Below are 23,803 nucleotides of genomic sequence, written 5' to 3'. Positions count from 1 at the left end.
TCTCAAGTAAGAAAAAAATATAGCTCCTCTAGCTTCTTGCCATATCCCTCCTTCTGCATGCTGTGGATCTTTCTGATAGCATTCCCTGAATTTCTTCCAACAGCCTGATGTCCTTTTCCTTATAGAGCCTTAAGAACTGCAAGATATGTTCTGACCATTCTCTGAATAGTGGAAGTGTTAACTCTTTGGTTATGACTTCTATATCCCTAAGAATACACCCTAACATTTGCTGCTCACAGTGACATTTCACTCTCCTCCAAGTGCTTAGGTCAAGGTATGAACACCCAACATCCTGTTCCTGCTGATTTGCAGTGCTTCTAGGTCATGCTTACACAAGCACTATTGTGGCCTAAATGCACTTCCTTACATTTGTTTCACGGAACTTCCACTTCCACTTTTCTGCCCACCTGATCAGCTTTTCTGAGTCTTTTTCTAAACTCTTCTTCACATCCAGCATTGCAGTCCTATTTTAGTGTCATCAGCAAAGAGGCTGTTTATCTACTGTATTCCATCAGTCAAGTCTAAAACAAATATGATGGACCCAAAATAGCCCTCATTGTTTAACCATTAACTGCATTCTTATTCCTGAAATTGTCCTTTTCATTACAACCAAGCATAAGCCCACAACAGTTCTTGAAACAGGTGTTAAAATCTAAAACAAATTAAAGTACAAATACCATGGTCAAAGCAATAGTAGACTTGAATAACTTTATCTAGTGCCATATTTAATACTAAAACCAAACATCTAACAAAAAATCAGCTGGGGTTGTTAAAATAGGGAGTAAAAATTGTTACGAGAGCTGTAATTTGTGGATGTTCAATGCTAACACCAATACTTCACAGCTTTCTTACCATCAATACTCATATTATAATAAATGCCATTGTTTGATAACTGAAAAACATTATAATCAAAAACATTCTGAAAGGGGTGAATAGTTGGCAGCAGAGCTGGATTAAAGCTAGGGGATTTGTATAATCTTTTTTTTTCACTAAAAGAGGTGTTATGTAAAGTATAAGACAAGTTAAGCTTTTTAGTAAATAGCTTAAAATCAATAAGAATCTTAACAAAATGTGGTTCTCTTGCTAGGTATACAAGAGAACCCAAGAGACAATAACTGAATTCCACTTGTTGTAAACACTTAAGTCAAGTTAAAAGGTTTAAAACTGCCTGCAGAAACAGGAGCACTACTTGTGTTTAGACTATTTAATACCATCCGGGTAACCTCCCCACCAGAATGAAATATAATTTGTGTGGGTTGGAGGGGTGGAAAGACTTCATCGTAATCAATGGTGATGGTTACAGACCTTTTGTTTTGACCACAGTAATTGATTCTTGGAGGTCAACCTCTCTGACCTCCTTGTAGGTTCACTGAGTTTTGTTGAGGTTCCTAGAAAAAGTTCATTGATATTGGAACCATGCTCAGAGAGCTATTCAGATGGACTAATGAACTTATGATGGCCCTTAGCCTGAGATGGTAGAGTGAAGGACATATTGTTACTATAAGCTGTAACGCCCTGAGTAGTTTTCTTTTGTTTCTGAACAATAATTGTTTTGGCCTCCCTTTCCAAAGAAAAACATGCACTCTCATATTCAGCATCTCTGGTATTGTTATGAAGTTCATTAATTTATCCACCTAAGGCATTTATTCCAATATTCAGAGAAGAATGAGGTTTTCATTACTTTTGATAAGAAGTCTAAATAGCTCTAATCCATCCTGGTTGGAAAAAGACTTTAGTTCTTAGGGGAAAAGGTATTATCTTGTGTCAGGCCATTGGGACACTTGAAAAACTTTAGGTACTATTTTTAAGGAAATGCATTTTTTCTAAATAAAAATTATCTTACACGAATGATTGAAGATGTCCTGCTTTATTTTCTCATAAACTTTTAAGGGTTACAGAAGACAGTAACCTGTTATTGTCATAAGTGCCCACACTTTCTTCTTGGGAGAAGCTGCCAAAAATGGATTTGTGACTAGTTTTAGGAAAGACGACAATGAACACTATACAATGTACTAAGTATATTTAGTCATGTTTATGTATTTATCAAATATATTTTTATGATGTGTATGGTACTTAAAATGGCAGTGGTAGCTGCTCATGTGACTGATACAGGAAGTTTTAAATACTTGTATTTCCATTTTGTTTTATTCTGCAGAAGTTCAGTTTTAGTATGAAATAATTCTCTAAAGTTCTTAGTCACTGCTATCTCTCTGGCACTAATGTTTGTGGTTTTAGTGTTTTGGAATTTAATACTGTGTCAAGAATAGTTCTGCATTTATGTTTTTGTGTGTGTGTGTGTGTGTGTGTGTGTGTGTGTGTGTGTGTGTGTGTGTGTGTGTGTCTGTGTGTATTTTACCCAAGTTCTTGATGATGAGTGGTAATAAATTAGTTTAAGAGGATTAACTTTGCATTCTTAGCCTGATAGCCAGAATGCTGTTTGGAATGATCTCAGTGAAATCCTGAATAGTATTCAGTCTTCCACTGAAAATCTCATGGTCCAAGTACAGGTGTTACAAAAAGGTCACTGTTCTCAGGACTTCTTTACCAATGCTGTGTGTAATTCTTCTTCTACTTCAGGTTCTAAGATCGTGGTTGGGGAGTCTGAAAGGATTATTACAAAACTGGTGAATGTTCTGAACAACAAACAGTATTTATTGTCTTCTTTTCTGCTGGCAGGTTTTTCAATGAAAGAAGAGCGGGCAATTCTAACAGTAACACTACAGGTCACTGTCTTTGAGAACTTTTGAAGCTGTATGAAAAAAAAAATAATCAAATAAAGAATCATCAGTTTTTGATGTACAATAATAAATTAAGAAAAACTGATTTCCATAAAAAGTGTACCAAAAGGCCTAAGGTTTTTCACTCCAATGGTTTAACAGAAAATGACAACTTTTTTTGCAAGAATTAAAGCCTTTTTCCAACCAGGTTGGATAATACCTAATAAGACCACTTATTAAAAATAATGAAAATGTTTTTGCGTCTGTGAATGTTGGAATAATGGCCTTAGATGGACAAATTAATGAACTTTTTAACAACTACACCAGTACTGCTGGATATGAGACTGTATTCAATTATTGGTTGCAAAAAAAAAAAATAAAGTTATACGGGATGTTACAGCTAATAATAACAATATGGCTTTCACTGTACCATCTCAGGCTAAGGGAAATCTTAAGTTCAGTAGTTCATCTGAATGACCATCTGGGCATGGTTCCATTAACTATAATGTTTTCAGGAGTCACAGCAATACCTATTGAACCTCCAACTATGTCAAAGAGGATGGCCTCCAAGAATCAAAATCACTTGGACCAAAACAAATATAAATATATGAAAAACATTCTTCATGATGTGCTATGTGATGGTGTTATTGATATGCTCCTTCCTTTAGGACAATAGTTTACGGAGCAAGGGGAGTGACTAGAGGTATATCGATTTTTATAGACTGTGTTTTACATCCTATTGTACAAAAGCTGACTTTTTTTAAATATAGTTCAGATTTTTTGAATAAATTATGTTTCTGTTTATCTTCAGGCAATTTTACATATCTTATTACCACTGATGTAGTGTCATTGTTTATATGCATACCATGAAATGACAGGACTGCTTTTATCGGGCAATACTTATGCAAAAATATTAATTATGATAGTAACAAGATTAGTTGTTTGTGTACATTATTAGAATTAATTCTAGGGAATATTTTTATCTTTAAATTTAAATTCTGTCAGCATCTCCAGGCTGTTGCCATGGGTTCTGCTGTAGCTCCTGTTCTTGTCAACAAAGTATTAGATTGGTAGGAATTAAATTATTAAAAAAATGTTCTCACTACTATATAGCCACATTTTTAAACATTTGTGGATGATTTATTTTCCATCATAAATGGTACTAAGGAAAATTGCTATGCATTTTAGATTAATTGAATTCTTCCAGTAAGATCTTTAAACTTCACATTAGGACAAATGAGTACCTAAGTGAGTTTTTTATATGTGGATGTGACTATCAGTTTAAGAAAAAGCATTTTTATAGTAGGATTCATAGGAAAACACTTTATCCTAATACGTATTTACACTCTTCTACTAATTGACCCATATATATTAAAAAGTATATTCCAAGGGGTCAGTTTATCAGAACTTCTAAATTCACCACCTTGGGCAAAGAGTTCAAAAAGGAAATGTAACTTATTATATTGATTTCAAAGAGAGGAGTTAAAGTTTAATGAGTATAGAATATAGTGCTAAAAAATGAAGTCTAAGATAAACATCAGATGGTGCAGTGGTGCAGCAGTTAATGTTGTCACCTCCCAACAAGAGGTTCTCTGGTTTGATTCTTGGCTGGGGTGCCTTCTATGTGGAGTCTGCATGTCATTCTTGTGGATTACCTCTCGGTGCTCTGGTTTCCTCCCATGTTACAAAGACATGTGTCTGGCACGTTTCTTCCCTGGCCTCTACTGAAAATTGGCTTTGTTCCAAGTTGGACTTTCCTGGCAAATAATTGTTAAATAAATATGTTGTTTCCACTTGTTTTAAGAGATGGTTTAACCAATATTAATTTTAATATTAATAGTAATAATAGTTCTTTGAAATTGGTCTTTTCTTTGGAAGTGATTTCAGATATCAGTAGTATTAGAGATATAATTATTAAAAATTGGAAAGTACTTAAAGATAATGATAAACTTGTAGGAATAGTAGGGGACAAGCCACACTTTACTTTTTAAGAAAACTTTTAGTTTTAACAATTAGTTGCAGACTGATATTACATTATTAGTAAAATTCATTTTCTCAAAAAGTAAAAGTACATATAAGTGTGGTGAATGTGGGGCATGCCACTTTATCTTTGAAGGACTCAAGATTTACTTAGAACATTTTGGTTATAGTATTGGAATTAATGACAGGTATACCTGCAAATCTGTAGGAATAGTTTATTTAGATAACTGTATTACTTGGCCTTCATATTTTATATCACCACTAGAAGTTTAGAGAAGAGAATTTTAAAGCACATATACACTATAAAAATAAAGAATTGAATAATCCCCTATATAAATATGTACTACATTGTACAAAGTAGAAGAAGTTTTTATTTTTTGTGACTGATTATTAGGCAGTAGACTTAAGAGGGGGTCATTTTAGAGCTAAGCCAAAGATATGAGAAACTTAATGGTAACTAATATTAAAAGGAGACTGCAATCCTAGCTTAAATGAAACAATTAATATTAAATGTGTTTCAGCTAATCAAAGGATAAAGAAGTACAAATGTACTAAGTATGTTTAGTCATTTTTATGCATTTATCAGATACATTGTCTATAATGTGTATGGTACTCTAAATGGCAGGGCAGTAGTAACTGGTGATGTGACTGTACAGGAAGTTTTAAATACTTGCATGTCATTGTTGTTTTTATTCTGATGAAGTTATGTTTAAATACAAATGAAAGTGCTAAATAAAGTTCTTAAATGCTACTAAATGTCTTGCCCTGGTGTTTGAGGTTTTAGTTTTATTTTAGTTTTCACTGCAACCCTGTTTTGATGACCATTTAACAATGCAGCAATCCACTTTCTTGGTTTTGTTCCTACTTCCATTTCCTTCAGATTTTTTATAATCCTTCTGTGTGAGGTTGAATCTAAGACCTTTTTGACGTTCATGTAGCCTTTGCAGACTGGCACTCTTCTGTCAGCTTCACCTGTAACTGAGTTATAAAACTGGATCAGGTTTAACTTGACATTTCCTTCTGATCATTAGTCCATTACAATTGCTTGCTAAGAGATTGTTTTCCTCTAGAAATGTTACCCTTCTCCCCTTCCGGATTCTCTCCATGACTTTTTCTATGTTTTTCATCTAGCATGTCTGAGCTTCTCCAGATTGTTTTCAGCCCCTTCCTCAACTCTTTGTACAAGGGTGCCACACTTGTTGGCTTTCAGTACTCTAGTACTTTTGTACTGGCCAGTATTTGTTGAAGATCTCTGTTGGGGGGGACAGGACAATTCTGGCAGCACAGTGTGGTCATGTTTCTAAAGACAGTCAGTGCAACTCAGCTGGTCCTTGTCTCCATACAACAAATTATTCCCACTGATACTTCTCCTATTCCAGTCTAGGTTTTGTTCAGTGTATTTCTTATTCTGTCCTGACTCCTACCCAGTAAATTACCCTTCTCATGCATTTTTTGTGAAGACTAAAGAAAGTATTTTTTCAGTACCTTGTCTTTTAGGTACTTCACCCCTATCATTGTTCAGCATGGTCTTCTCTGTCCCTCCCTTCTTTCAGTGTCTGATAATTTCCTTTCAAATGTAACCTTTGCTGCCCTTATCACCGTTTAACCTTTTTGGTTTGTCTTTTTATATTGTTCCTCCTCCATCTCCTAAGCTCCTCCCTTCCACATCTTATACACCAAACCCTTTTCCTGATTTATGATGTTATTTTCGTGTTGTCTCTTCCTCATATTATTGTGTATAGCCCTTAGTACTTCATCCCTGATTTATTCCCACAACTTTTACTCTCTCATTTTGTTTCCAGACCTTTATCTCATCTTTGACCAATTCTCACTGCATAGCACAATCCACTTTTATAAACTCTCACACTATCTTTTTTATTCACACCCTTCCTCTCTATGACAAACCATGATGTTATCATCAACTTTGGGTAACAGTACCTTAAGTGGGGCATTTATGACACTGTATACATTGGTTAGAGTCAAATCAAGAATTCTGTACATTGTACTATAGACCTACAGCAGCTGATTGAATCCCACGTATTCTAATATCTCAATCAACTCCCACTCCCTCTCTAACATGGAGCTCAGAATCTCTCAAACTGGTCCTGGCAAATTCCGATACCCTATGAGTATTACCCTCATCCTTTTACCTCACACCATTATTGTCTCCTCTTGACTGTTATGCTCCTCTCATGTTCCGTGTGGGGTATGATACTCAATACCAATTGTGTCATTCTCTCCTCTCCTCTCATGATTTAATATCAATCATCCCATTCTCCCCTCTCATGTTTTGTCTGGAGATTGATATGCAGTATCAATCCTCAAATTTTTCCCCTTTCATCATTTTTCCGGGGAATGACACACAGTATCAGTCCTTTCATTCTCTCTTCTCATGTTTCTGTGGCAAATGATAGTGTATCAGTCCTCCCATCCCTCCATGCTTTGTCTGGGTATGATACACTGTATCAGTCTTCTCATTCTCTCCTCTCGTGTTTTATCTGAGGAATGATACACTGTATCAATCTTCCCATTATTCTGCTAGTTACTCAAGGATATTCACAACTTGTGGATACACAGTGCAATGATACTGTATTACACATTGTTTAGTAATTGGATGGCTAGGTTCCTTTCTCAGAATCATACATTGTTTTTAAATGGAGTGAAAGCAGTCTAAATTTTCATCTTCATAGTCTAGCCACTAAGCAAAATTATATCTTAAAAAGATATACATCTAACATGATGCCAGTATTAAGATGATTTAAAAATTAGGAGAAATGTTTACAAATTGCCTAAATTTGAGCCTAATATTAAGCAAATTATAACGAAAAGGAAACAATATATTTCTGATGAATCAGATGAGCAAAGTTGAAAAGATTGTCTCATTTTTTATTATATTTTTGCTGTGTGAGGTTTACTTTAAGAAGTCTTCCTGCACATTAGTACTGGAAAGCATAACAACACAAGTATCTTCTTGTACTCCTGCTGAAAGGTTTTGTTCATGATTCCATAAATAATGCCAGTAAGGCAGCTGTTAAAATAAGCAGCAAAATAATTTAGCACATACAGTGAGTTAGGAATTTTTGGAGCTCTCCCAGGAGGACTGAAGCCTACAATCAGGCTATTAATACTAAATGGACCCCAGCAAATGATAAAAATCACAAACACTGCAAACATAGTCAGAAAACTGCGTACTTCGGAAGATTTCAGTTTCTGCTTGCTGTTCTGTCTGACTCGATACTTGACCCGAATAAGTAAGATCCAGATGCTTGAATAGCAGAAGATTACGATTGAAACAGGAACAATAAAGTGGATAACAGCTACAGACATGGCACATGTTGCATTAACAGTCTGTATAAATGTGCATGCGTATGCCCGTGGGTCATACTGCAAAGCATCGACAAAGATGATCGGCAGCAAAACAATGATAGTCAGTATCCAGAGTATCACAAAATAGCAACAGGTGTTCTTCATACTGTACAGCTTGTCGTATCTGCTACTGTGACAGATGTAACAATACCTGTTGACTGCAATAGCTGTAATACTATAGACAGAACCAATGACGCTCATGCCTGCGAGAATCCCACTTACTTTGCATTGCATCTTTCCCAGTATCCAAGTGCCATTGATTATTGCAGTCAAATATGCAGGATAGGGATACAGGGCAACGATAAGGTCAGCAATAGACAGGCTGATAACAAAAACATTACCTGGAAGAAGAAAAGAAACATAGTTAAAGAAAAATGATAACTCATTTTTACATATTTTCATTTTTTTTTAAATATCAGTTATGTTTAGAACAAGGAAACTAAACAATTCATAGTACAATAGTGAATTCAATATATTACAGCTGACAAAATAGTTTTTATTTGATAGCAAATACTTTTGTATTTTGGTAGATGTACTAAACATATTTACTAACCATTTCAAAAGAGCAGATTGGGCCACATTTTATTAATGGTAGCAGCTTCTATACAGACAGGCAGACATACACGCACATGCACTGATGCACGCACGCGTGCGCGCGCACACACACACACACACACACACACACACATTCACACATATAAACTAGGTTTTGTCACTAATATTTTGTGGGTTAATCCAGTAATCATTAAGTGTGCAGTCTATTTGCAATGAAAATGCTGATATCTGTCATGCAAATGACTGATTTCCACCAAGAAAAAAAGAACAAAGCAGACAGGACAGCAAGCAGAAAGAGTCTCACATAATGAAAGAGAATGGAAACATTGACATTTTGTCTTTTATATGTGTGTGTTTGCAGTATATGTAGGCTCTGTGGTGTAATAAATGATATATTTGGCACTCTGGGTGGCGAACATGCAAATCAAGTAGTAATAAAAAGAGGGCACTGGGGTAGAATCAGAAATTGCTAAGTCATTTGCAGTAAACCAGGCAGCTTACAGCATAAACTCCTTGTGGTCAGCTGCAAGCAGTGGACAGAGAGGACTCTAAGGCAAACTGAGATGAGGAAGAAAACCTATAGGTCGATTGTGAATGACCTGAGATGTACCTCCCTGGACTACATGAAAAGAGAAATGCAAGTGAACAATGATAAATTAGCATCCTGCCCTAACAAGGGTGATAGCACAGTATAATCCTAGAAAATGATCCAACACCAGCTTATGGCTTTACAAAATGACAAGCCTTCACTTAAAGGGGGCCAGTGTCACCCACTAGCTGTACATAGTGCTCCCATAGTGCTGTTTTGAGACAAGCCTAAAACACAAATGTTCACCTTAAAAAACAATACAAAAAATGCAAACTAACCTACATAGTTTAAAATTCATAAACTCAAATCAGTCAAACCTCAGTATGTCTCCAGATGAATTCCTTCAAAAAACTGAGCTGTATACTCAACAACTTCAAGCTAAATCCACACTGTTCAACTACAAGCCTCCTGGTGTACTACCACATTGACATCTGCAACAACGACCTGGTTCAAGAAATTCGGTGGCATATCTCTAGAAGATCAGGTATGTGTACACTCAGGATACCTCTGGAAATGCAAAAGAAGGCTAACATCACAGAAATGCCAATCATGACCCAGCACTCCTTAGTATTCATATTGTGCTACCTCTACAATCACTTCCAATGACAATGGCTCCTGATACCAATACAATTCAATCACTAGATGCCTCCATTGAAAACCTGATGAGCCTCCACCTCCATGTGACACCTGGAAACTCCATGGTCCCTACTGCACCTGATACTGGGTAAAACTCCTTACACTCAGGAAGTAGTATTCAACAAACTCCAACCCCACTGTCACCTGGAATTCACCAAGGGGTGACTACTGGATCAGCGGTAGCAACTCACTGGTGAAAACTCACGACACCTACCAATCACCATATCCTCAGACAGGCAAGACCCAACCATCAACCATCACCACTTAGATCAAACCACCCCACCACCACCCCAAAACAAACCCCCACAGTAAACTGTAACCTTCACAAACAAAACAAACTAACCTAATTAACGTAGAGGCAACAAGCCCCAAGCCCACAGCCCCACGCCAATTAGACTCCAAGACTACAAAACCAAATGGATCATGCATGCCCTAGGCAAAATCAAGGAGATATGCATCTCTAAGAGTAGAAAAAAAGTCTGGTCCCACTCCTCAGAGTAGAAAACCAGGAGTGGAAGGAGGAAACTAAAAGAAAAACAAAGAAATCCAGAGAAGGAAGAAATGGAAAAAGAAAATCATCCTAAAAGACATCCCTGAATCCCTTCAAATCCAAACTAAGGTCCAAATAAAAAATATAAATCACAAAGCAGCAAAGTAAAAAAGCCTTTTAGCAAAGATGAAGAAAAGCCTAGAAACTCTTGTGATATGAATAGAATCTAGAACTAGTAAAATATATGCAAATAACTAGAAAATATGCTAAAATATACCAGAACCTCAACATACTGGCAACATCCTGGCAGATATTCAGGACCCAACCCCATGGGACCCACAACCCCACCAGAACCCACAATACTAGAAGTGTAGTCACAGGTGAAATCAGGACACACACAGGAAAAAACAGCCCTAAAAACACAAAACAAAAACAAAATCACACAAAGCCAAAACACACGTGTCAATGCAGCCCAATGGTTGTCCCACAAACCAGAATGAACAAACCCTACAGACTGCAGAACCTCCCACCACAGACTCTTCAGCCCCAGCCTCTCCTGCACAGCAATGAGCATCTCAGGTCCACAGAATGGGTGAGGGCTCCTGACCAGTAACTATCACATTCCATATAAGCTTAAGCTAGCCTGACTAGCCTGGCTGCCAGGCTGTGGCAATCATCAACATGGAGCATAAGAACAATGACACACCCTTCCATACATGACCGACCTGCAGTTAGTTTGTGAAGGCAGTTCATGTCTACTAAACCTGGTGACTTTCTTCAGAGACAGATCACAAGGGCCATAGACAAGGGAAAGGTGGTTCACACAGCCTACCTTGACCTCACCAAGGCTTTTGACACCATTCCCCACTTGGGTATTACAGAAAAACTCACCAGCCTGAACATAAACCCCTACGTCATGAGATGGGTTGCCAACTGGCTTACAGACAGAACTCATACAGTAAGAATAGGAGGCTCCAGGTCCAACTCTAAACCAGTCACAAGTGGTGTACCGCAAGGATCAGTCCTGGGACCCCTACTGTTAGGCATATACTTCTCAGAAGTACAGGCAAACACAGGAGGACTATGGCTAACCAAGTTCACTGATGACTGCAAACTGGGAGCCATAATTGGCCCTCCAGCTGACACGGACATCCTCCAAAAGGGCCTTACTAAGACAGACACCTAGTGTCAAAGTCATTGCTTCAAGCTAAATGCCAAAAAATGCATAGCCATACTGTTTGGGGAAAAAAAAACATGCACAAATTACCACATAGGTGGCAGCCCCCTTAATACAGAAGAGGTAATAAGAGATCTGGGGACCCAGGTAGATAGTAATCTCTCCTTTGACAATCATATTGCCAAAGTAGTTAGGAAATCCTTCTATGTGGCCCATCTAATTACTAAAGGGTTCACATCTAGAAATAAGGAGGTTATAGTGCCCCTCTACTCATCACTCATCAGACCCATCATAGAGAACAATGCCCCATTTGGGATGTACCTCACAAGACACTTCCAACAGCTGTAAAGACCACAAAAGTACATCACCAAGAGGATTACTGGCCTCAAACATATGCAGCCCGACTGAAAAAACTCCAGCTGTACTCAGTGGCATATCGCTTACTCAGAGGTGATCTCTCCCTGACTTACAAAGCCATGTCCAACTCAAAATTGATGGACATGCTCCACCTAAAGAAATCCAAGTCACTGTGAGCTGCGCACTCTAGTGATCTAAACCTCACCACAACAATAAATAGAACACGCTGGAGGGATAGATTCCTGTCACAGAGACTCCCCATGCTTTGGAACAAAATTCCAAACTACATTAGGCAGAGCCCCTCACTAACACTCTTCAAGAGAAACCTTGATGAGTGGATGGGTCACAGAAAATATACCCTGGGATCACTTCATTCGCTCTGCTTGACAGAGGATCAGTTAATTAATCAATGGGGTGGTGAAAGCCGACACAGTCTGGCTAGGCTTATAAATGCCCTCGGGCAAATAGCCTAGTTCCTACCTATGAACCTATTTGAGCAAAAGTAAGAGTTCAAGGAAATATTCATGACTCCAGCACCTCAGGAAGAAGAGGAAATGGGTGGAGTTGAATGGCAGTTTCTCCAAACAGCATTTGTGAAGACTATAGAACAGATATGTGCCTGAGTCAGATATAGAAATAAGGGAATAAGGAAAACTGATGGTGGAATGCAGAAGCTGAATAATATATAAAAAAAGAAGAAGTGCAGGAAAAGTGGAAGATAGAAAAGATAAACCAGGCTTAAAAAATAGTGGCTGGCTAGTGAACAGACTATGAGAGTAGCTACAATGGCAAAAAATAAGGCACCAATGGTACTCTAGCAGATTCTGGAAAGTGACTCAACAGATAGCACAAAGAAGCTATCAGGTTGTAGGGCAGGTGACTGGGGAATAAGCATTCAAGTGCCAGTATGCAAGAATGAGGGAGACTTTCATAACTGTGGCAGTACAGAGATATCTAAAGTCCTGTCAGACAACATGAAAGTGTGGGAGAGGGTGATTAATAAATGAACACCCAGAGTGTTTAAAAGTAAGATGGAGATGAGCAGATCTGATTCAGATCAAGATGGAGTACAACTGACCCAATGTTTGTAGTGAGACAGATAGTGTCGAATAAGCTAGAGATGAGGAAAGAGTACAACTAGACATTCCTAGACTTGGAAAAAACATATGACAATATCGCAAGAAAGCTGATACAGGCAGTCCTTTAATGGTTTGAAGTCTTGAGAGCATTAGTAGAATTAGTGCAGGTTATGTACAAGAATCCAATGACACAAGTACAAACAGGGTTCAGACTCCCAGAAGGGGTTTCCATGAGAGGTGCATGGGGATTTATCACTGATCCCACTGCTGTCCATACTAGTGAATGACAACATTAGCAAACAGGTTGTTGGGGACAGATTTGGAAAGCTTCCAAATGCAGATAGTGCGGCATCATAATCTGGCTCGGAGCAGGATTTTCAGCAAATGATAGGATAGTGGAATGCAAAACTGATGTCATTTGGGAAGAAACTGAGTACAGACAAGATAGTTGTTGTGACAGCAAGTGGGAAAACTTCAGTACAGTGTATTAGACCACTAGGACAACTAAGGTCTACACCCTGTACTAGAACTCTGGACCATCTGCACTCCACACCTACACTTAACACCTGCTGCTCAGGACTAGAGAGATGACATCTGCTAGCTTAGAGAAATCAAAAGAAGCTAACATTTGGATAGAAGGGGGACAGTGGAGCAGGTTAACAGTTTCTAGTATATGGGAGGGGTGGTTGAGGAGAAGGGAAGTCAGAATGAGAATGTTAAAGCTAGAATCAGAGAGGCTGGAGCCAAATAGTACAGAATATCTGGAGTAATGTGTGACAGGAGAATTCCAAAGAAGCTTAAAAGTAAGAGTGGTGTGACTAGCACTATTATATGGTACAGAAACATGAGCAGTGGAAGCAGAGCAGATGAGGAAGTTAGAGGTGAGGGAGAGGAAGTGCCTGAGATGGGTGGTAGCATGCACAGTGTTAGAATGATGACATTAGAGCAACAGCCAAGTAGCTCCAATTGTGGAGAAGATCAAACAGAACAGATTACAGTGGTTCTGGCAAATGTGCAAGAAAGCAGAAGACAGTTTTTTGATGAAGATTTGAGATAGACAGGAAGAAGACAAAAGCAAATAGGATGTACAGCAAGGGGATAGAAGTATTAAGTGAAAGAAGATCTGCGATAGTCAGACATGACTGTTGAAAAGGCTAGGAGAGTGGCATCTGCCATGACACACTAAGTCCATTTAGAACACATGATAAAGGGGTTGAAGATTATGATGAATGATTATAATATCTGATAGTCTGAGTTTTGGGAATGAAATTCATGATGAGTGAAAAAACATAAGTTGCAAAATACTTCTGAGTTTCAGATACTTCATTTATTATGTCCCAGACCCCCTATAGTCTATTGAGACATTTTTTCTGAGTCACTTTTTGTTTGCAGTACAAGTTTATACTCATTTTAATGGAATGCAGTATTGCATATAACTTTGTTTTCTTTATTTAATGCTGCAATTTTGGTATATGTAATTTTATTGGTTCTGATGTTTTTCCCTGGGATGTGAGTCTGCTGACTTTGATTTGTTTTTACATGTGATATGTAGCTTGGGTTACATCTATATTTTTTTTTTCATTTTACTTTTTGTTTCTATACTTGTGCTCCACTTATTTCATTATTGCATGCTGGAGGTTTGATTCTTACCTATTTACCTGGACTTGAAGTCTGAGGCCAATTTAGGATTTTTTTGTGATTTTTTTTTTTATTGTTTTTTTTTTTAGTTTTCCTTTTAGTGAATGATATTTTTGATGTTCCCTTTGTGTGGGGTTGTTCATGTGGTTTTGTTTTTTATATTTTTTCTTTCTTTGGAATTCTAATTCTGATTAAGTCTCTTTTTCGACTTGTTGACTGGTAGGTTTGTTGGTGTAATATCACACAAGGTTGATTACGGTATACTGCTTTGGGATTCAAGTGATACCATAAGGTATTTAATTTAGTGACCTCTCAGGATGGTCATGTAAAAAAATATCTGTGTGCACTTCACCTCTCAGGGTGGTCATGTAAAAAATATATGTGTGCATTCTAATCATGAAAATAATTTTAACTACCAAGGTTTTGCGTTAACTTTTTTTAGGATGGCAGCTAAGGCTCATTCTAAATTTGTAATAAAAATTGTTGTTGAATATCCATGTAGCTATCTTATCATGATTAATTACCTTGATTTTTATTTAAATATATATTTTCCACTGATACATTTTTTTTTTTCAAAAGATGATCTGATGAAGTCCAGTTTATAGACAAAAGCTCTTATCGTGATTAAATAAAACTTTTTTTTTGGTAAAGAAGTGTACTCAGTTTTTGTTTTTATGTTTTAAAACTAAGTTTTTTTTCTTTTGAAGTTTTGGATTACTGTTAACTATTAATGAATGTTCATATTTTAAGTGACTGCTGTGATTGTGCAACAAATAAAGAAGTGAAGGCTGCTTATTGCTCTCATGTTAGAGTCAGCTATTTTACTTGCATCTTGGTTGCTGCTTTTTTGAGAAAAAATTGCTATTGATTAGTAAAAAAAATTACAAACAAAAAATAGAAACAATATTATTTTTCCATGCTAACAGTATCATATCTTAAAGCCATGTTAACCTAATTTTGTGTATTTATGGGGAAAAAAATAGAGTATTTGGCAATTTTATTTTCAGTTATTTAGTGTGATATGCATAGGTATACTTGACAGTTGTCAGTATATCACCTTGCTCATCATGTTGTACTAAATGTATTCATCCTTTACATGTCTCTCTGTCTGTGTTAGTTTATACCCTTAATTAAGCCATCCTGTACAAAATTACTGAGCAGGTGGAAAAAATGGCTATATGTTCGCTTTTAGTTCATCAGTTATGTACCACTACAAATCTGTTCAAACCTCTTCAATAAGAGTATTACTCAGCTACAATCTCAACCTGCATCTGGGTTCTAAAGGCTAATTCTGTAACAACTAAGCTTAAGTTACATACCCCGAATAATCATTTTGTTACAAATTTCCAACAATCTTATCCTTAATTTTTAAATCTGAAATTTGTAACCTGTTTATAGGGCATGACATTTTACTCATCTCCTACAGTAAGTATACATAACACTGAATCATAAAACATGATCTCACACTCTGTCATCTTATACTGATATCCATGGCAATACACTGGACCGTTGAAGCATGACTCTACATATTATCTTCTAATCTGTACTTCTTCCATCCTGCCATCCACTTTATAGGCAAACATCAAAAAGGAAGAATAACTTACAAATTCTAAAAGTCTACTTCATCAGCTCATAGGCAATCGAATGACTAGTATGCTGTGCAACGATGTTGTTTGTCTTTCGGCTTTTTTCCAGTGAGGGGTCGCCACAGCGGAACTCTGGTCCACTAATGATTGGCAGTAGATTTTTATGAAATGCCGAGGTACCAGCTCAATGCCCAACCTTCAATGAAGGCATGCCTATTTACGCACGCATGTCTTTCGAATGCTACCCAACCGTGGGGATTACATGCCGACTCCACACAGAAGGCACTCCCGAGCCAAGCTGAGAATCGAATGGGAGAACCTCTTGCTGTGAGGTAACAACACTACCGCCATACCACTGTGGCAGACATTACGCTGTGCAATGATAACATCAATAATAAAAAAAAAAAGATGGAAAAAGAACTAAAATCTCAACCTCTGTCTTTTGCCTCACCAAACATCTGCCATGATAAGAAACACTTCCAAAGGTTTTCATGTTAGACTTTTCAATTATATTTGTTTATCCTTCACTTATGAACTGAATGGTCACACTGATGTTAAAACAGACCATATCCAGCCATAATAGATTACTGCACATACCTAAGACAGCCAGACATACAAGACAACCCCAAATTCACATTTCATCCTTTATCAAGACAATTGTTAAAAACTTAAGTGAACACCTCTAAACAGAGTTGACCTTGAAAATACAATATCTAGGCCATAGTGTTGCTGGCTTCAGTGACTGCTGCCAATTAATATTATCCGTAGTCTAACCCACAAACCTATAAGCTATAGCCAGCATCATTTTCTAGACCATGTAACATTATTAACAATGTTTTAATATGAAGTCCTTAACAAATCATATTGAAAATAACAGCATGGAATATTCAGAAAAACACATTTTACAAAAAAAAGTAGTGAGGCCTCGAAAAACTGAAGTAATACAATTAATAGCATGCCCTTCCTGTGGGGTAAAAGTTAATAGTTTCTTAGAATACAATCTTACAAAAGAGAACTCTGAAAAGATCAACAGCTGATCATGGCCTCATCTTAAAGTGCATTCTGTTTCTTCCAAAGTGTCCTTGGAGTATTATTACTACAAATATGCAGGCAAAAACATTTTTTGCAAATAACACAACCCAAAATTATTTATTTATTTGTTTAGTTACATTTGTTGACCGGGAGTGTCTGACTGGACGTAGGTCCATTTTCAGCAGAGGCCCAGGGAGAAAAGCTCCACAGTTACAATATACAGACAGTAGTTACATTGGATTTACATAGCGATTACAAATTTGATTAACATAGCAATTAATTACAAACATAGTTACAGATGAAGAACATATTACATCAGTAGACAACTAGAATCTTTATCTGTGAAGTACATAACAGACATTAACAATTGTGACAATAAGAAGTTCCTGCTCTGTAATAAGTAGCAGGCTTATGAACATCCGAGCTTGCTATAATTAAGGTAGTTAGTGGGGTGGAAAGAAATGTAGTGGTTGTATGGGGTGGGTGATATTAGAGTGGGAGTTGCAAGGGCATAGCCAGCAAGTTTTTAGGTGCGCTTTTAGTAAAGTTTTGAAGTGGGTGCATGATGGTACGGAGGTAATTGTGGGTGGGAGGGAGTTCCATAATTTGGCTTTGGCACAAGAGAATAGTGCTTCACCAGCAGAGTTATTGGCTTTAGTGATCTGCAAGTGATTTTTGTTGCTGGATCTTAGTCGTCTGGTGGTGCGATAGGGTTGGAGTAGATTCTGGAGGGATGGGATATTTAGTGGATGGTTTACTAGTTTGTGGGCGAGTGAGAGTTTATACCATTGAAGGAGGAGAGAGTTCAAGCCAGCACAGTTCAGCAAGTGAGAGACAGTGGTAACTATGGTAGGATGAACCTGTGGCGTATAATACAGATGAAAAATACAAATATAAAATACAGATGAAATATTGAATACTACAATTTCTTCCTGCATTTCAAACCAAACCAAACAATGAACCACATCAAGGGGGTCTACTTAATGCTAGAAGTCTAAGCAACAAACTGCTGGACCTTGAGTCCCTCCAACATTTAGAGCACATCCATATGTGTATGTGGGGTTACAGAAACCTGGTTCAAGACCCCAGACAGCACTTCTTCTTTGTCTGGACTTTGTGCTTAACACTTGTTTAAGTCTGATGGGAACTGTTGTAGCATATTCATATCTGTCACAGACCTCATAACCCACAGACCTACAAATTGACCTTACATAGCTTGAAATGCCACTAAATAGGATCAACTATCAGATTACTGTGGGTTACAGAACCACATTAATGTCACCCAAAAGTCAAATAAGATTCCTACCTTCATGAACTCAGCATAAGCAGAAACAATATTATCCTAGAAGGATTTAACAATCCACTGATAAACTGGGAAACCTACACCAGCAATGTAGGCTATGCATAAAAGTTCTTAGACTATATGAACAGTAATTCCTAGGAGAAAATTGTTATGGAATCCATGAGAGGGCAGAAGGTACTTGGCCTGATCAATACAAACCTAGCATCTGTATAGTCTATTCCCATGGTAACCCCCTCTATGTCCAAGCCCAACAACAAATAAGTACACATCTGATGTTGTAAATCTTTATTCATTCCTTACAGATAGGACTTCAGTTCCATCCTCGGAACCAACGTGGCTGTTTCCAAGCTAGCGCCAGCCAAAAACTCTCAGCTAAGACCTACCCACAAAGACCCTCTCATAGTCTCTTCAGATCTCATTTGCCACATTCCTCATCAGACGTGCCAAGCCTTCTCTCTCAAAGCTAAGTGTAGAATTTTGTGTATTTTGTGTAATTGTCTCTCAATACTTAAATTTTTAGTCTTTGCTAATTTTCTTCTCTCGTCTTAGACTTGTGCTATTTACTACCCTCTACCTTTGGTAGTTACCTTTATACCATCATTGTTACTGTCCCTCTCCTTACCACTTGTAGTATTTCTTGGTACCATTGTCGGTACTCTTTATTCTTTCTTCTTTCTCTTTGCTTTTATATATATATATATATATATATATATATATATATATATATATATATATATATAATATATATATATATATAATATATATATATAAACATTTTTTTTCTTTCACTCCGCTGCTGTTGATTATGTCAGCTTAGATTACTGTCATTATGTTGGAAAAAGCAAAATTGGGCTTTAAGCAGTGCGATGAGTGTGGGTGTAAGATGCCCAACTCAGACGGTCACGCTCGGTGCGTTTATGGTTTGGGCGTTGACCATATAAATGCCTCATGTGATATATGCTCTAGTTACAGTAACCACACTCTAGCTGAGCACAAAAACAAATTTATTTTGAAAAGATTGATGAAAACATCTTTTTTGGAGGCTCTCTCTGGGACGGAGGTCTCACCACCTCCTAGTACTAATAAACGCAAAGAGAAGCGAAGTCGCTCAGTTCTTATATCTCTGTCTGCTCCAGAACTGAGTTAACACTGAGCTTCTCTGGTGCCTTCGGTGCAGACAATCTCGGCACCAGGCTCTGTGTCTTCTCTTTCGGTGCCGCCTCTGATTTTGACTCCCACTACAGTACCAGCTTCGGCACCATTGTCTTCAGTGCCGTCCTTGGTTCTGACACCGGCTTTGACTACCATACCCGCTTTGGCACCATCCCCGGCCACAGTGTCGATAGCTTATATGGATCCACAGACTATGCCCCCATCAGTCCCAAAGGATTAACACCTTCCCAGAACCAGATATTCTCCAACTTACGACCCTATTTTGGGGCACTAATTCAGCCCCTTTCTTGAAAGACCTGATTCTCTTTCAGCAGCCTCCAGCAGATCCACCAGGAGCCTTTCAGAACAAGATTTAGTGTGGGTTGTGGACCAGCTACTGGCACCTAGAGGATTGTCCACCCCATTAGGTCTTCCATCCCCTTTGGTACAGAACCTTTCACAGCATACTCACCAATGTATCCTCCTCCAGCCTCTTCCCAGGCTCTTTAGACTTCAGTACCGATGACCACCCTGGTGCATACTGTCTTGGCTCTGACTGCGGAGGTTCCCCTGTTGGCACCAATTACCCTTGGTTTATTGGCTCCATTGGATCTGGTGTCACTCTTGGAGCAGTGTTTTGGCTGTCAACACCATGATTCCTAGTTCAGCACCTATTTTTTTACTGGCACCATCTATGTCAACAGCTCCACTGACAGCTACCAGTCCTCTTGGAGCTCCTCACCTGGAGGTGGGCTCCTCAGGGTGGGGTGTAACCTGGTTCCAAGGTTGTCCTTCTCAGTTCCAGGATCCCATCCCTCCTCAGGCGGGCCTGCTTTCCAGGTGATGGAAAAGGTCTTTGCCGCAACAGGCTCGCAGTCATCACCAATGGCATCAACATGAGAACCCCCCTCTAGCATGCAGCTGTCTCAATCCCCTACTATAGGATCCTGGACATGGGAGCCACAAGACCTTCACTTACAGGGAACTCTTTCTCCGGAGTCCTCCTCAGAAGATCCCACTGGGGAGCCACTCCAGAAGAAACAGTGCAAGAGGAAGCACCTTGATTCCTCTAAGGAATCTATCACTGAGGACACCGATTGTGATAAGGGAGAAAGATCCCCATGGTCTCCTCCTAGAAGACATCTCATTTGTAGACATTCTTGAAATCCTCAAGCAGAGGGGAGACTGGAAGTCCTCTAACCCTTCTTCAGAGGAGTCGGTGTTCTTGCAGGCCTTTTGTGCCCAGCCATCTACATCCTGGGTGGCGCCACCTGTGGATGAGCTTGAAAAGCTAATTATGCAGCATGTCTGTAAGGCCCTGGTCAATGTAGAACCTGTCCCCCGGAGGCCAGACAAAATTGTATCCACCCCCGAAGACCAACGCCATTGGTCCAAGTAATTGGTAGTTGATTCCATGGTCGTGGTGGTGGCCACCAAGAGGGAACTGGCAGAAGATAGTTACATTGTTCATTCCCCAAACAGGTAGTCTCGGGCTATGGACAGACTGGGGAAGTGAACCTATGCTTCAGTGACCTTTACCATTCGATCGCTGAACTATCTGGCACACTTCACTCACCTCCAAAGAGACCAAATTTGCGAAATGTCTACCTCTTTTGTGAGAGTACTGCCCGATGAGGTGCTTGACACTGTTGCCTTGCAGCTAGTTAACCTGGAATCTATCTCAAACTCCTCAATGCCCTTGATATCTCACACCACCAAGGGGGCAGCTCAAGCAGCCACATCAGGCATCATCATGAGACAGCATACTTGAATGCATTTGTATGATTTCGCAGACCCCTTTAAATCTTCCTTTGTCAACGTGCCTGTCGACGAATCTTCACTCTTTGGTCCCAAAGTGCGAGACACACTATCACAAAGAGAGAAAGATGGAAAGACCTTGTCTGCAGTGGGCATACAATTTTCCATGCCCCAGAGATCCTATTCCAGGAACCAGAGGGGAGGGAAATTGTGTTTCAAAAAGTCCCAAGGATCTTTTCATGACACTCGTGGTGAGCAATCCCCCTGGGGCAGAGGGGCCAACTCATCCAGAAGATGCCCCTTTTGGGGCAGAGAGGGTCCACATAACCAGGGAGCTAGAGATTCTTTTTCTGGCTGACCCTATCAGCACTCCTGAGCAGTGGCCCGATTGCTTTCCTCTGGAAGCAGTCGGGGGTTGTTTTTCTCTACACCTACAAGCCTGCCAACTTATCACTACCAATGCATTGGTGCAGAGAATAATATCCAGAGGCTACCATATCCCATTCGATCTTACTCCCAGACCCGTCAAATGAATCCCTGATGTTCCACTCAATCAGAGGGAGATAGCAACCTTAGAAATCAAAAAGCTGCTAAGAAAAAGAGTCATCCAACTGGTCCCACCAGACCAGAGAGGATCTGGGTTTTACTTAAAGTTCTTTTTAGTGCCAAAAAGGACAGGGGACTGGAGAACAATCCTGGATTTCAGCCTACTAAACAAGTTTATAAAACCTCAGAAATTCTGGATGGTCATGGTACAGTCCATCTTCCCCTTTCTAGGGAAGGACAACTGGATGTGCTCTATAGATCTCCAGGATGCGTATTACCACATAAAGATGGTCAAGCGCTTCTGGAGATTTCTCCGCTTCTGGCTGGGAACCAATCACTACCAGTTCAGGGTACTGCCATTCAGTCTCTTGACAGCCCCAAGTGTTCACCAAATGTATGGCAGTTGTAGTAGCTCATCTTCGACTACAAGGATTCCAAATGTTTCCGTATCTACACGATTGGCTCCTTACCACCATGACCAGGAATCTTCTCATCCACAGCCTCTCTTTCACTCAAGGCCTTGCTCTTCACTTAGGGATTACGATCAACAAGGAAAAATCTCAAATGTTGCCAACAAAAATGCTGGAATTTATTGGAGCGATCTTCAACACAACAGCCTGTCAAGCTTCCCTTCCTCCTCACAGGCTCTCACAAATAAGAAGCCAGGTTCAAGTACTCCTCCAACAAACTTTTGTACCAGCACACCTTGTACTTCAACATCTGGGCTCTCTGGGAGCAACCATTACCTTAGTTCCACTGGTGAGGTTGCACATGAGATTAGTACAGTGGCTCCTTTCATCACAATGGTTGATCTTAACCCATCCTCTTGACCACTTGATATGCCTTACAAACCTTTGCAAGAAAGAAATGCTTTGGTGGATGAAGCCAGAATCAAATCTTTGGTGTCAACCATTCTGTCTTCTCCAGCCCAGGGCCATGGTGACCACAGACTCTTCCCTGCTAGGGTGGGGGGGCATTTCCAGGGAAAGACAGTCCAAGGCACCTGGTCCCCCATGGAGGCCAATTTTCACATAAATGTTCTGGAACTGAGTGCAGTTCTCTTAGCGTTGCAAGCATTCCATACATCCCTCCCTTCCAGGAGCATTGCAATTCAATCAGACAACATGTCAGTCTAAGAGGTATATAAACAAACAAGGTGGAACCAGGTCTTACCTCCTGTGTCAGGAAGCCATGAGAATTTGGCACTGGGCAATAGCTTCCAACTGCTTTCTTATAGCAATGCACATTCCCGGAAGTTCCAAACTTATTGCAGACAATCTGAGCAGGAACATCCTGATGCCTCATGAGTGGCCCCTCAGTCCTGTAATAGCGGATCAGATCTTCCGCCGTTGGGGCAGGCCTTGCTGCAAACTGTTTGCTTCCCCTCTAAACAACAAATGCAGAAGCTACTTTGTCCTGATCCCCCTCAGGGGGAGTCACCGAGGGATGCTCTGACTCATGATTGGCCCCTGGGTCTGCTATATGCCTTTCTTCCATTTTCATTCATCCCAAAATTTCTCCAGAAAGCTCAAAAGTTGAGAAGCAAAGTGATCCTCATTGCACCTTATTGGCCCCGTCAAGTCCGGTTTCCTTTCCTATGGCTTCATCTGATTCACAGCCCATGGATTCTGGATCAGTACCAAAGTCTGCTATCTCACCCTCAGGGACTGATTCACCCCAATCTCCTCAGCCTCAAGCTCACAGCTTGGTTTCCCCACTTCCAATGATTGCCAGGCTACCGGATATTTCCTCTCCTGTACGTGAGATTCTTCTGGCTTCACACAAACCTTCCACCAAGAAAATGTATTCTAGTAAGTGGGCTAGGTTCTCTACATGGGCCAA

General features: G+C 39.3%; 1 protein-coding gene across 1 annotated transcript in view; it reads right to left on the bottom strand.

Moving 5' to 3' along the window:
- Positions 1 to 7,613: 7,613 nt before the first annotated feature.
- The window catches only part of LOC122808032 (melatonin receptor type 1C-like), a 69,551-nt gene continuing 53,361 nt past the window's right edge, over positions 7,614 to 23,803 (bottom strand). Inside the window, exon 2 of the mRNA XM_044079018.1 lies at positions 7,614 to 8,404. Coding sequence (XP_043934953.1) covers positions 7,614 to 8,404 — 791 coding nt within the window. The remainder of the gene's footprint in view (positions 8,405 to 23,803) is intronic.

Source organism: Protopterus annectens, chromosome 8.part0, assembly GCF_019279795.1.
Source record: "Protopterus annectens isolate FY-2018-M chromosome 8.part0, PAN1.0, whole genome shotgun sequence".
Lineage (NCBI taxonomy): Eukaryota > Metazoa > Chordata > Ceratodontiformes > Protopteridae > Protopterus > Protopterus annectens.
This window is presented reverse-complemented; position numbering and strand designations above follow the sequence as displayed.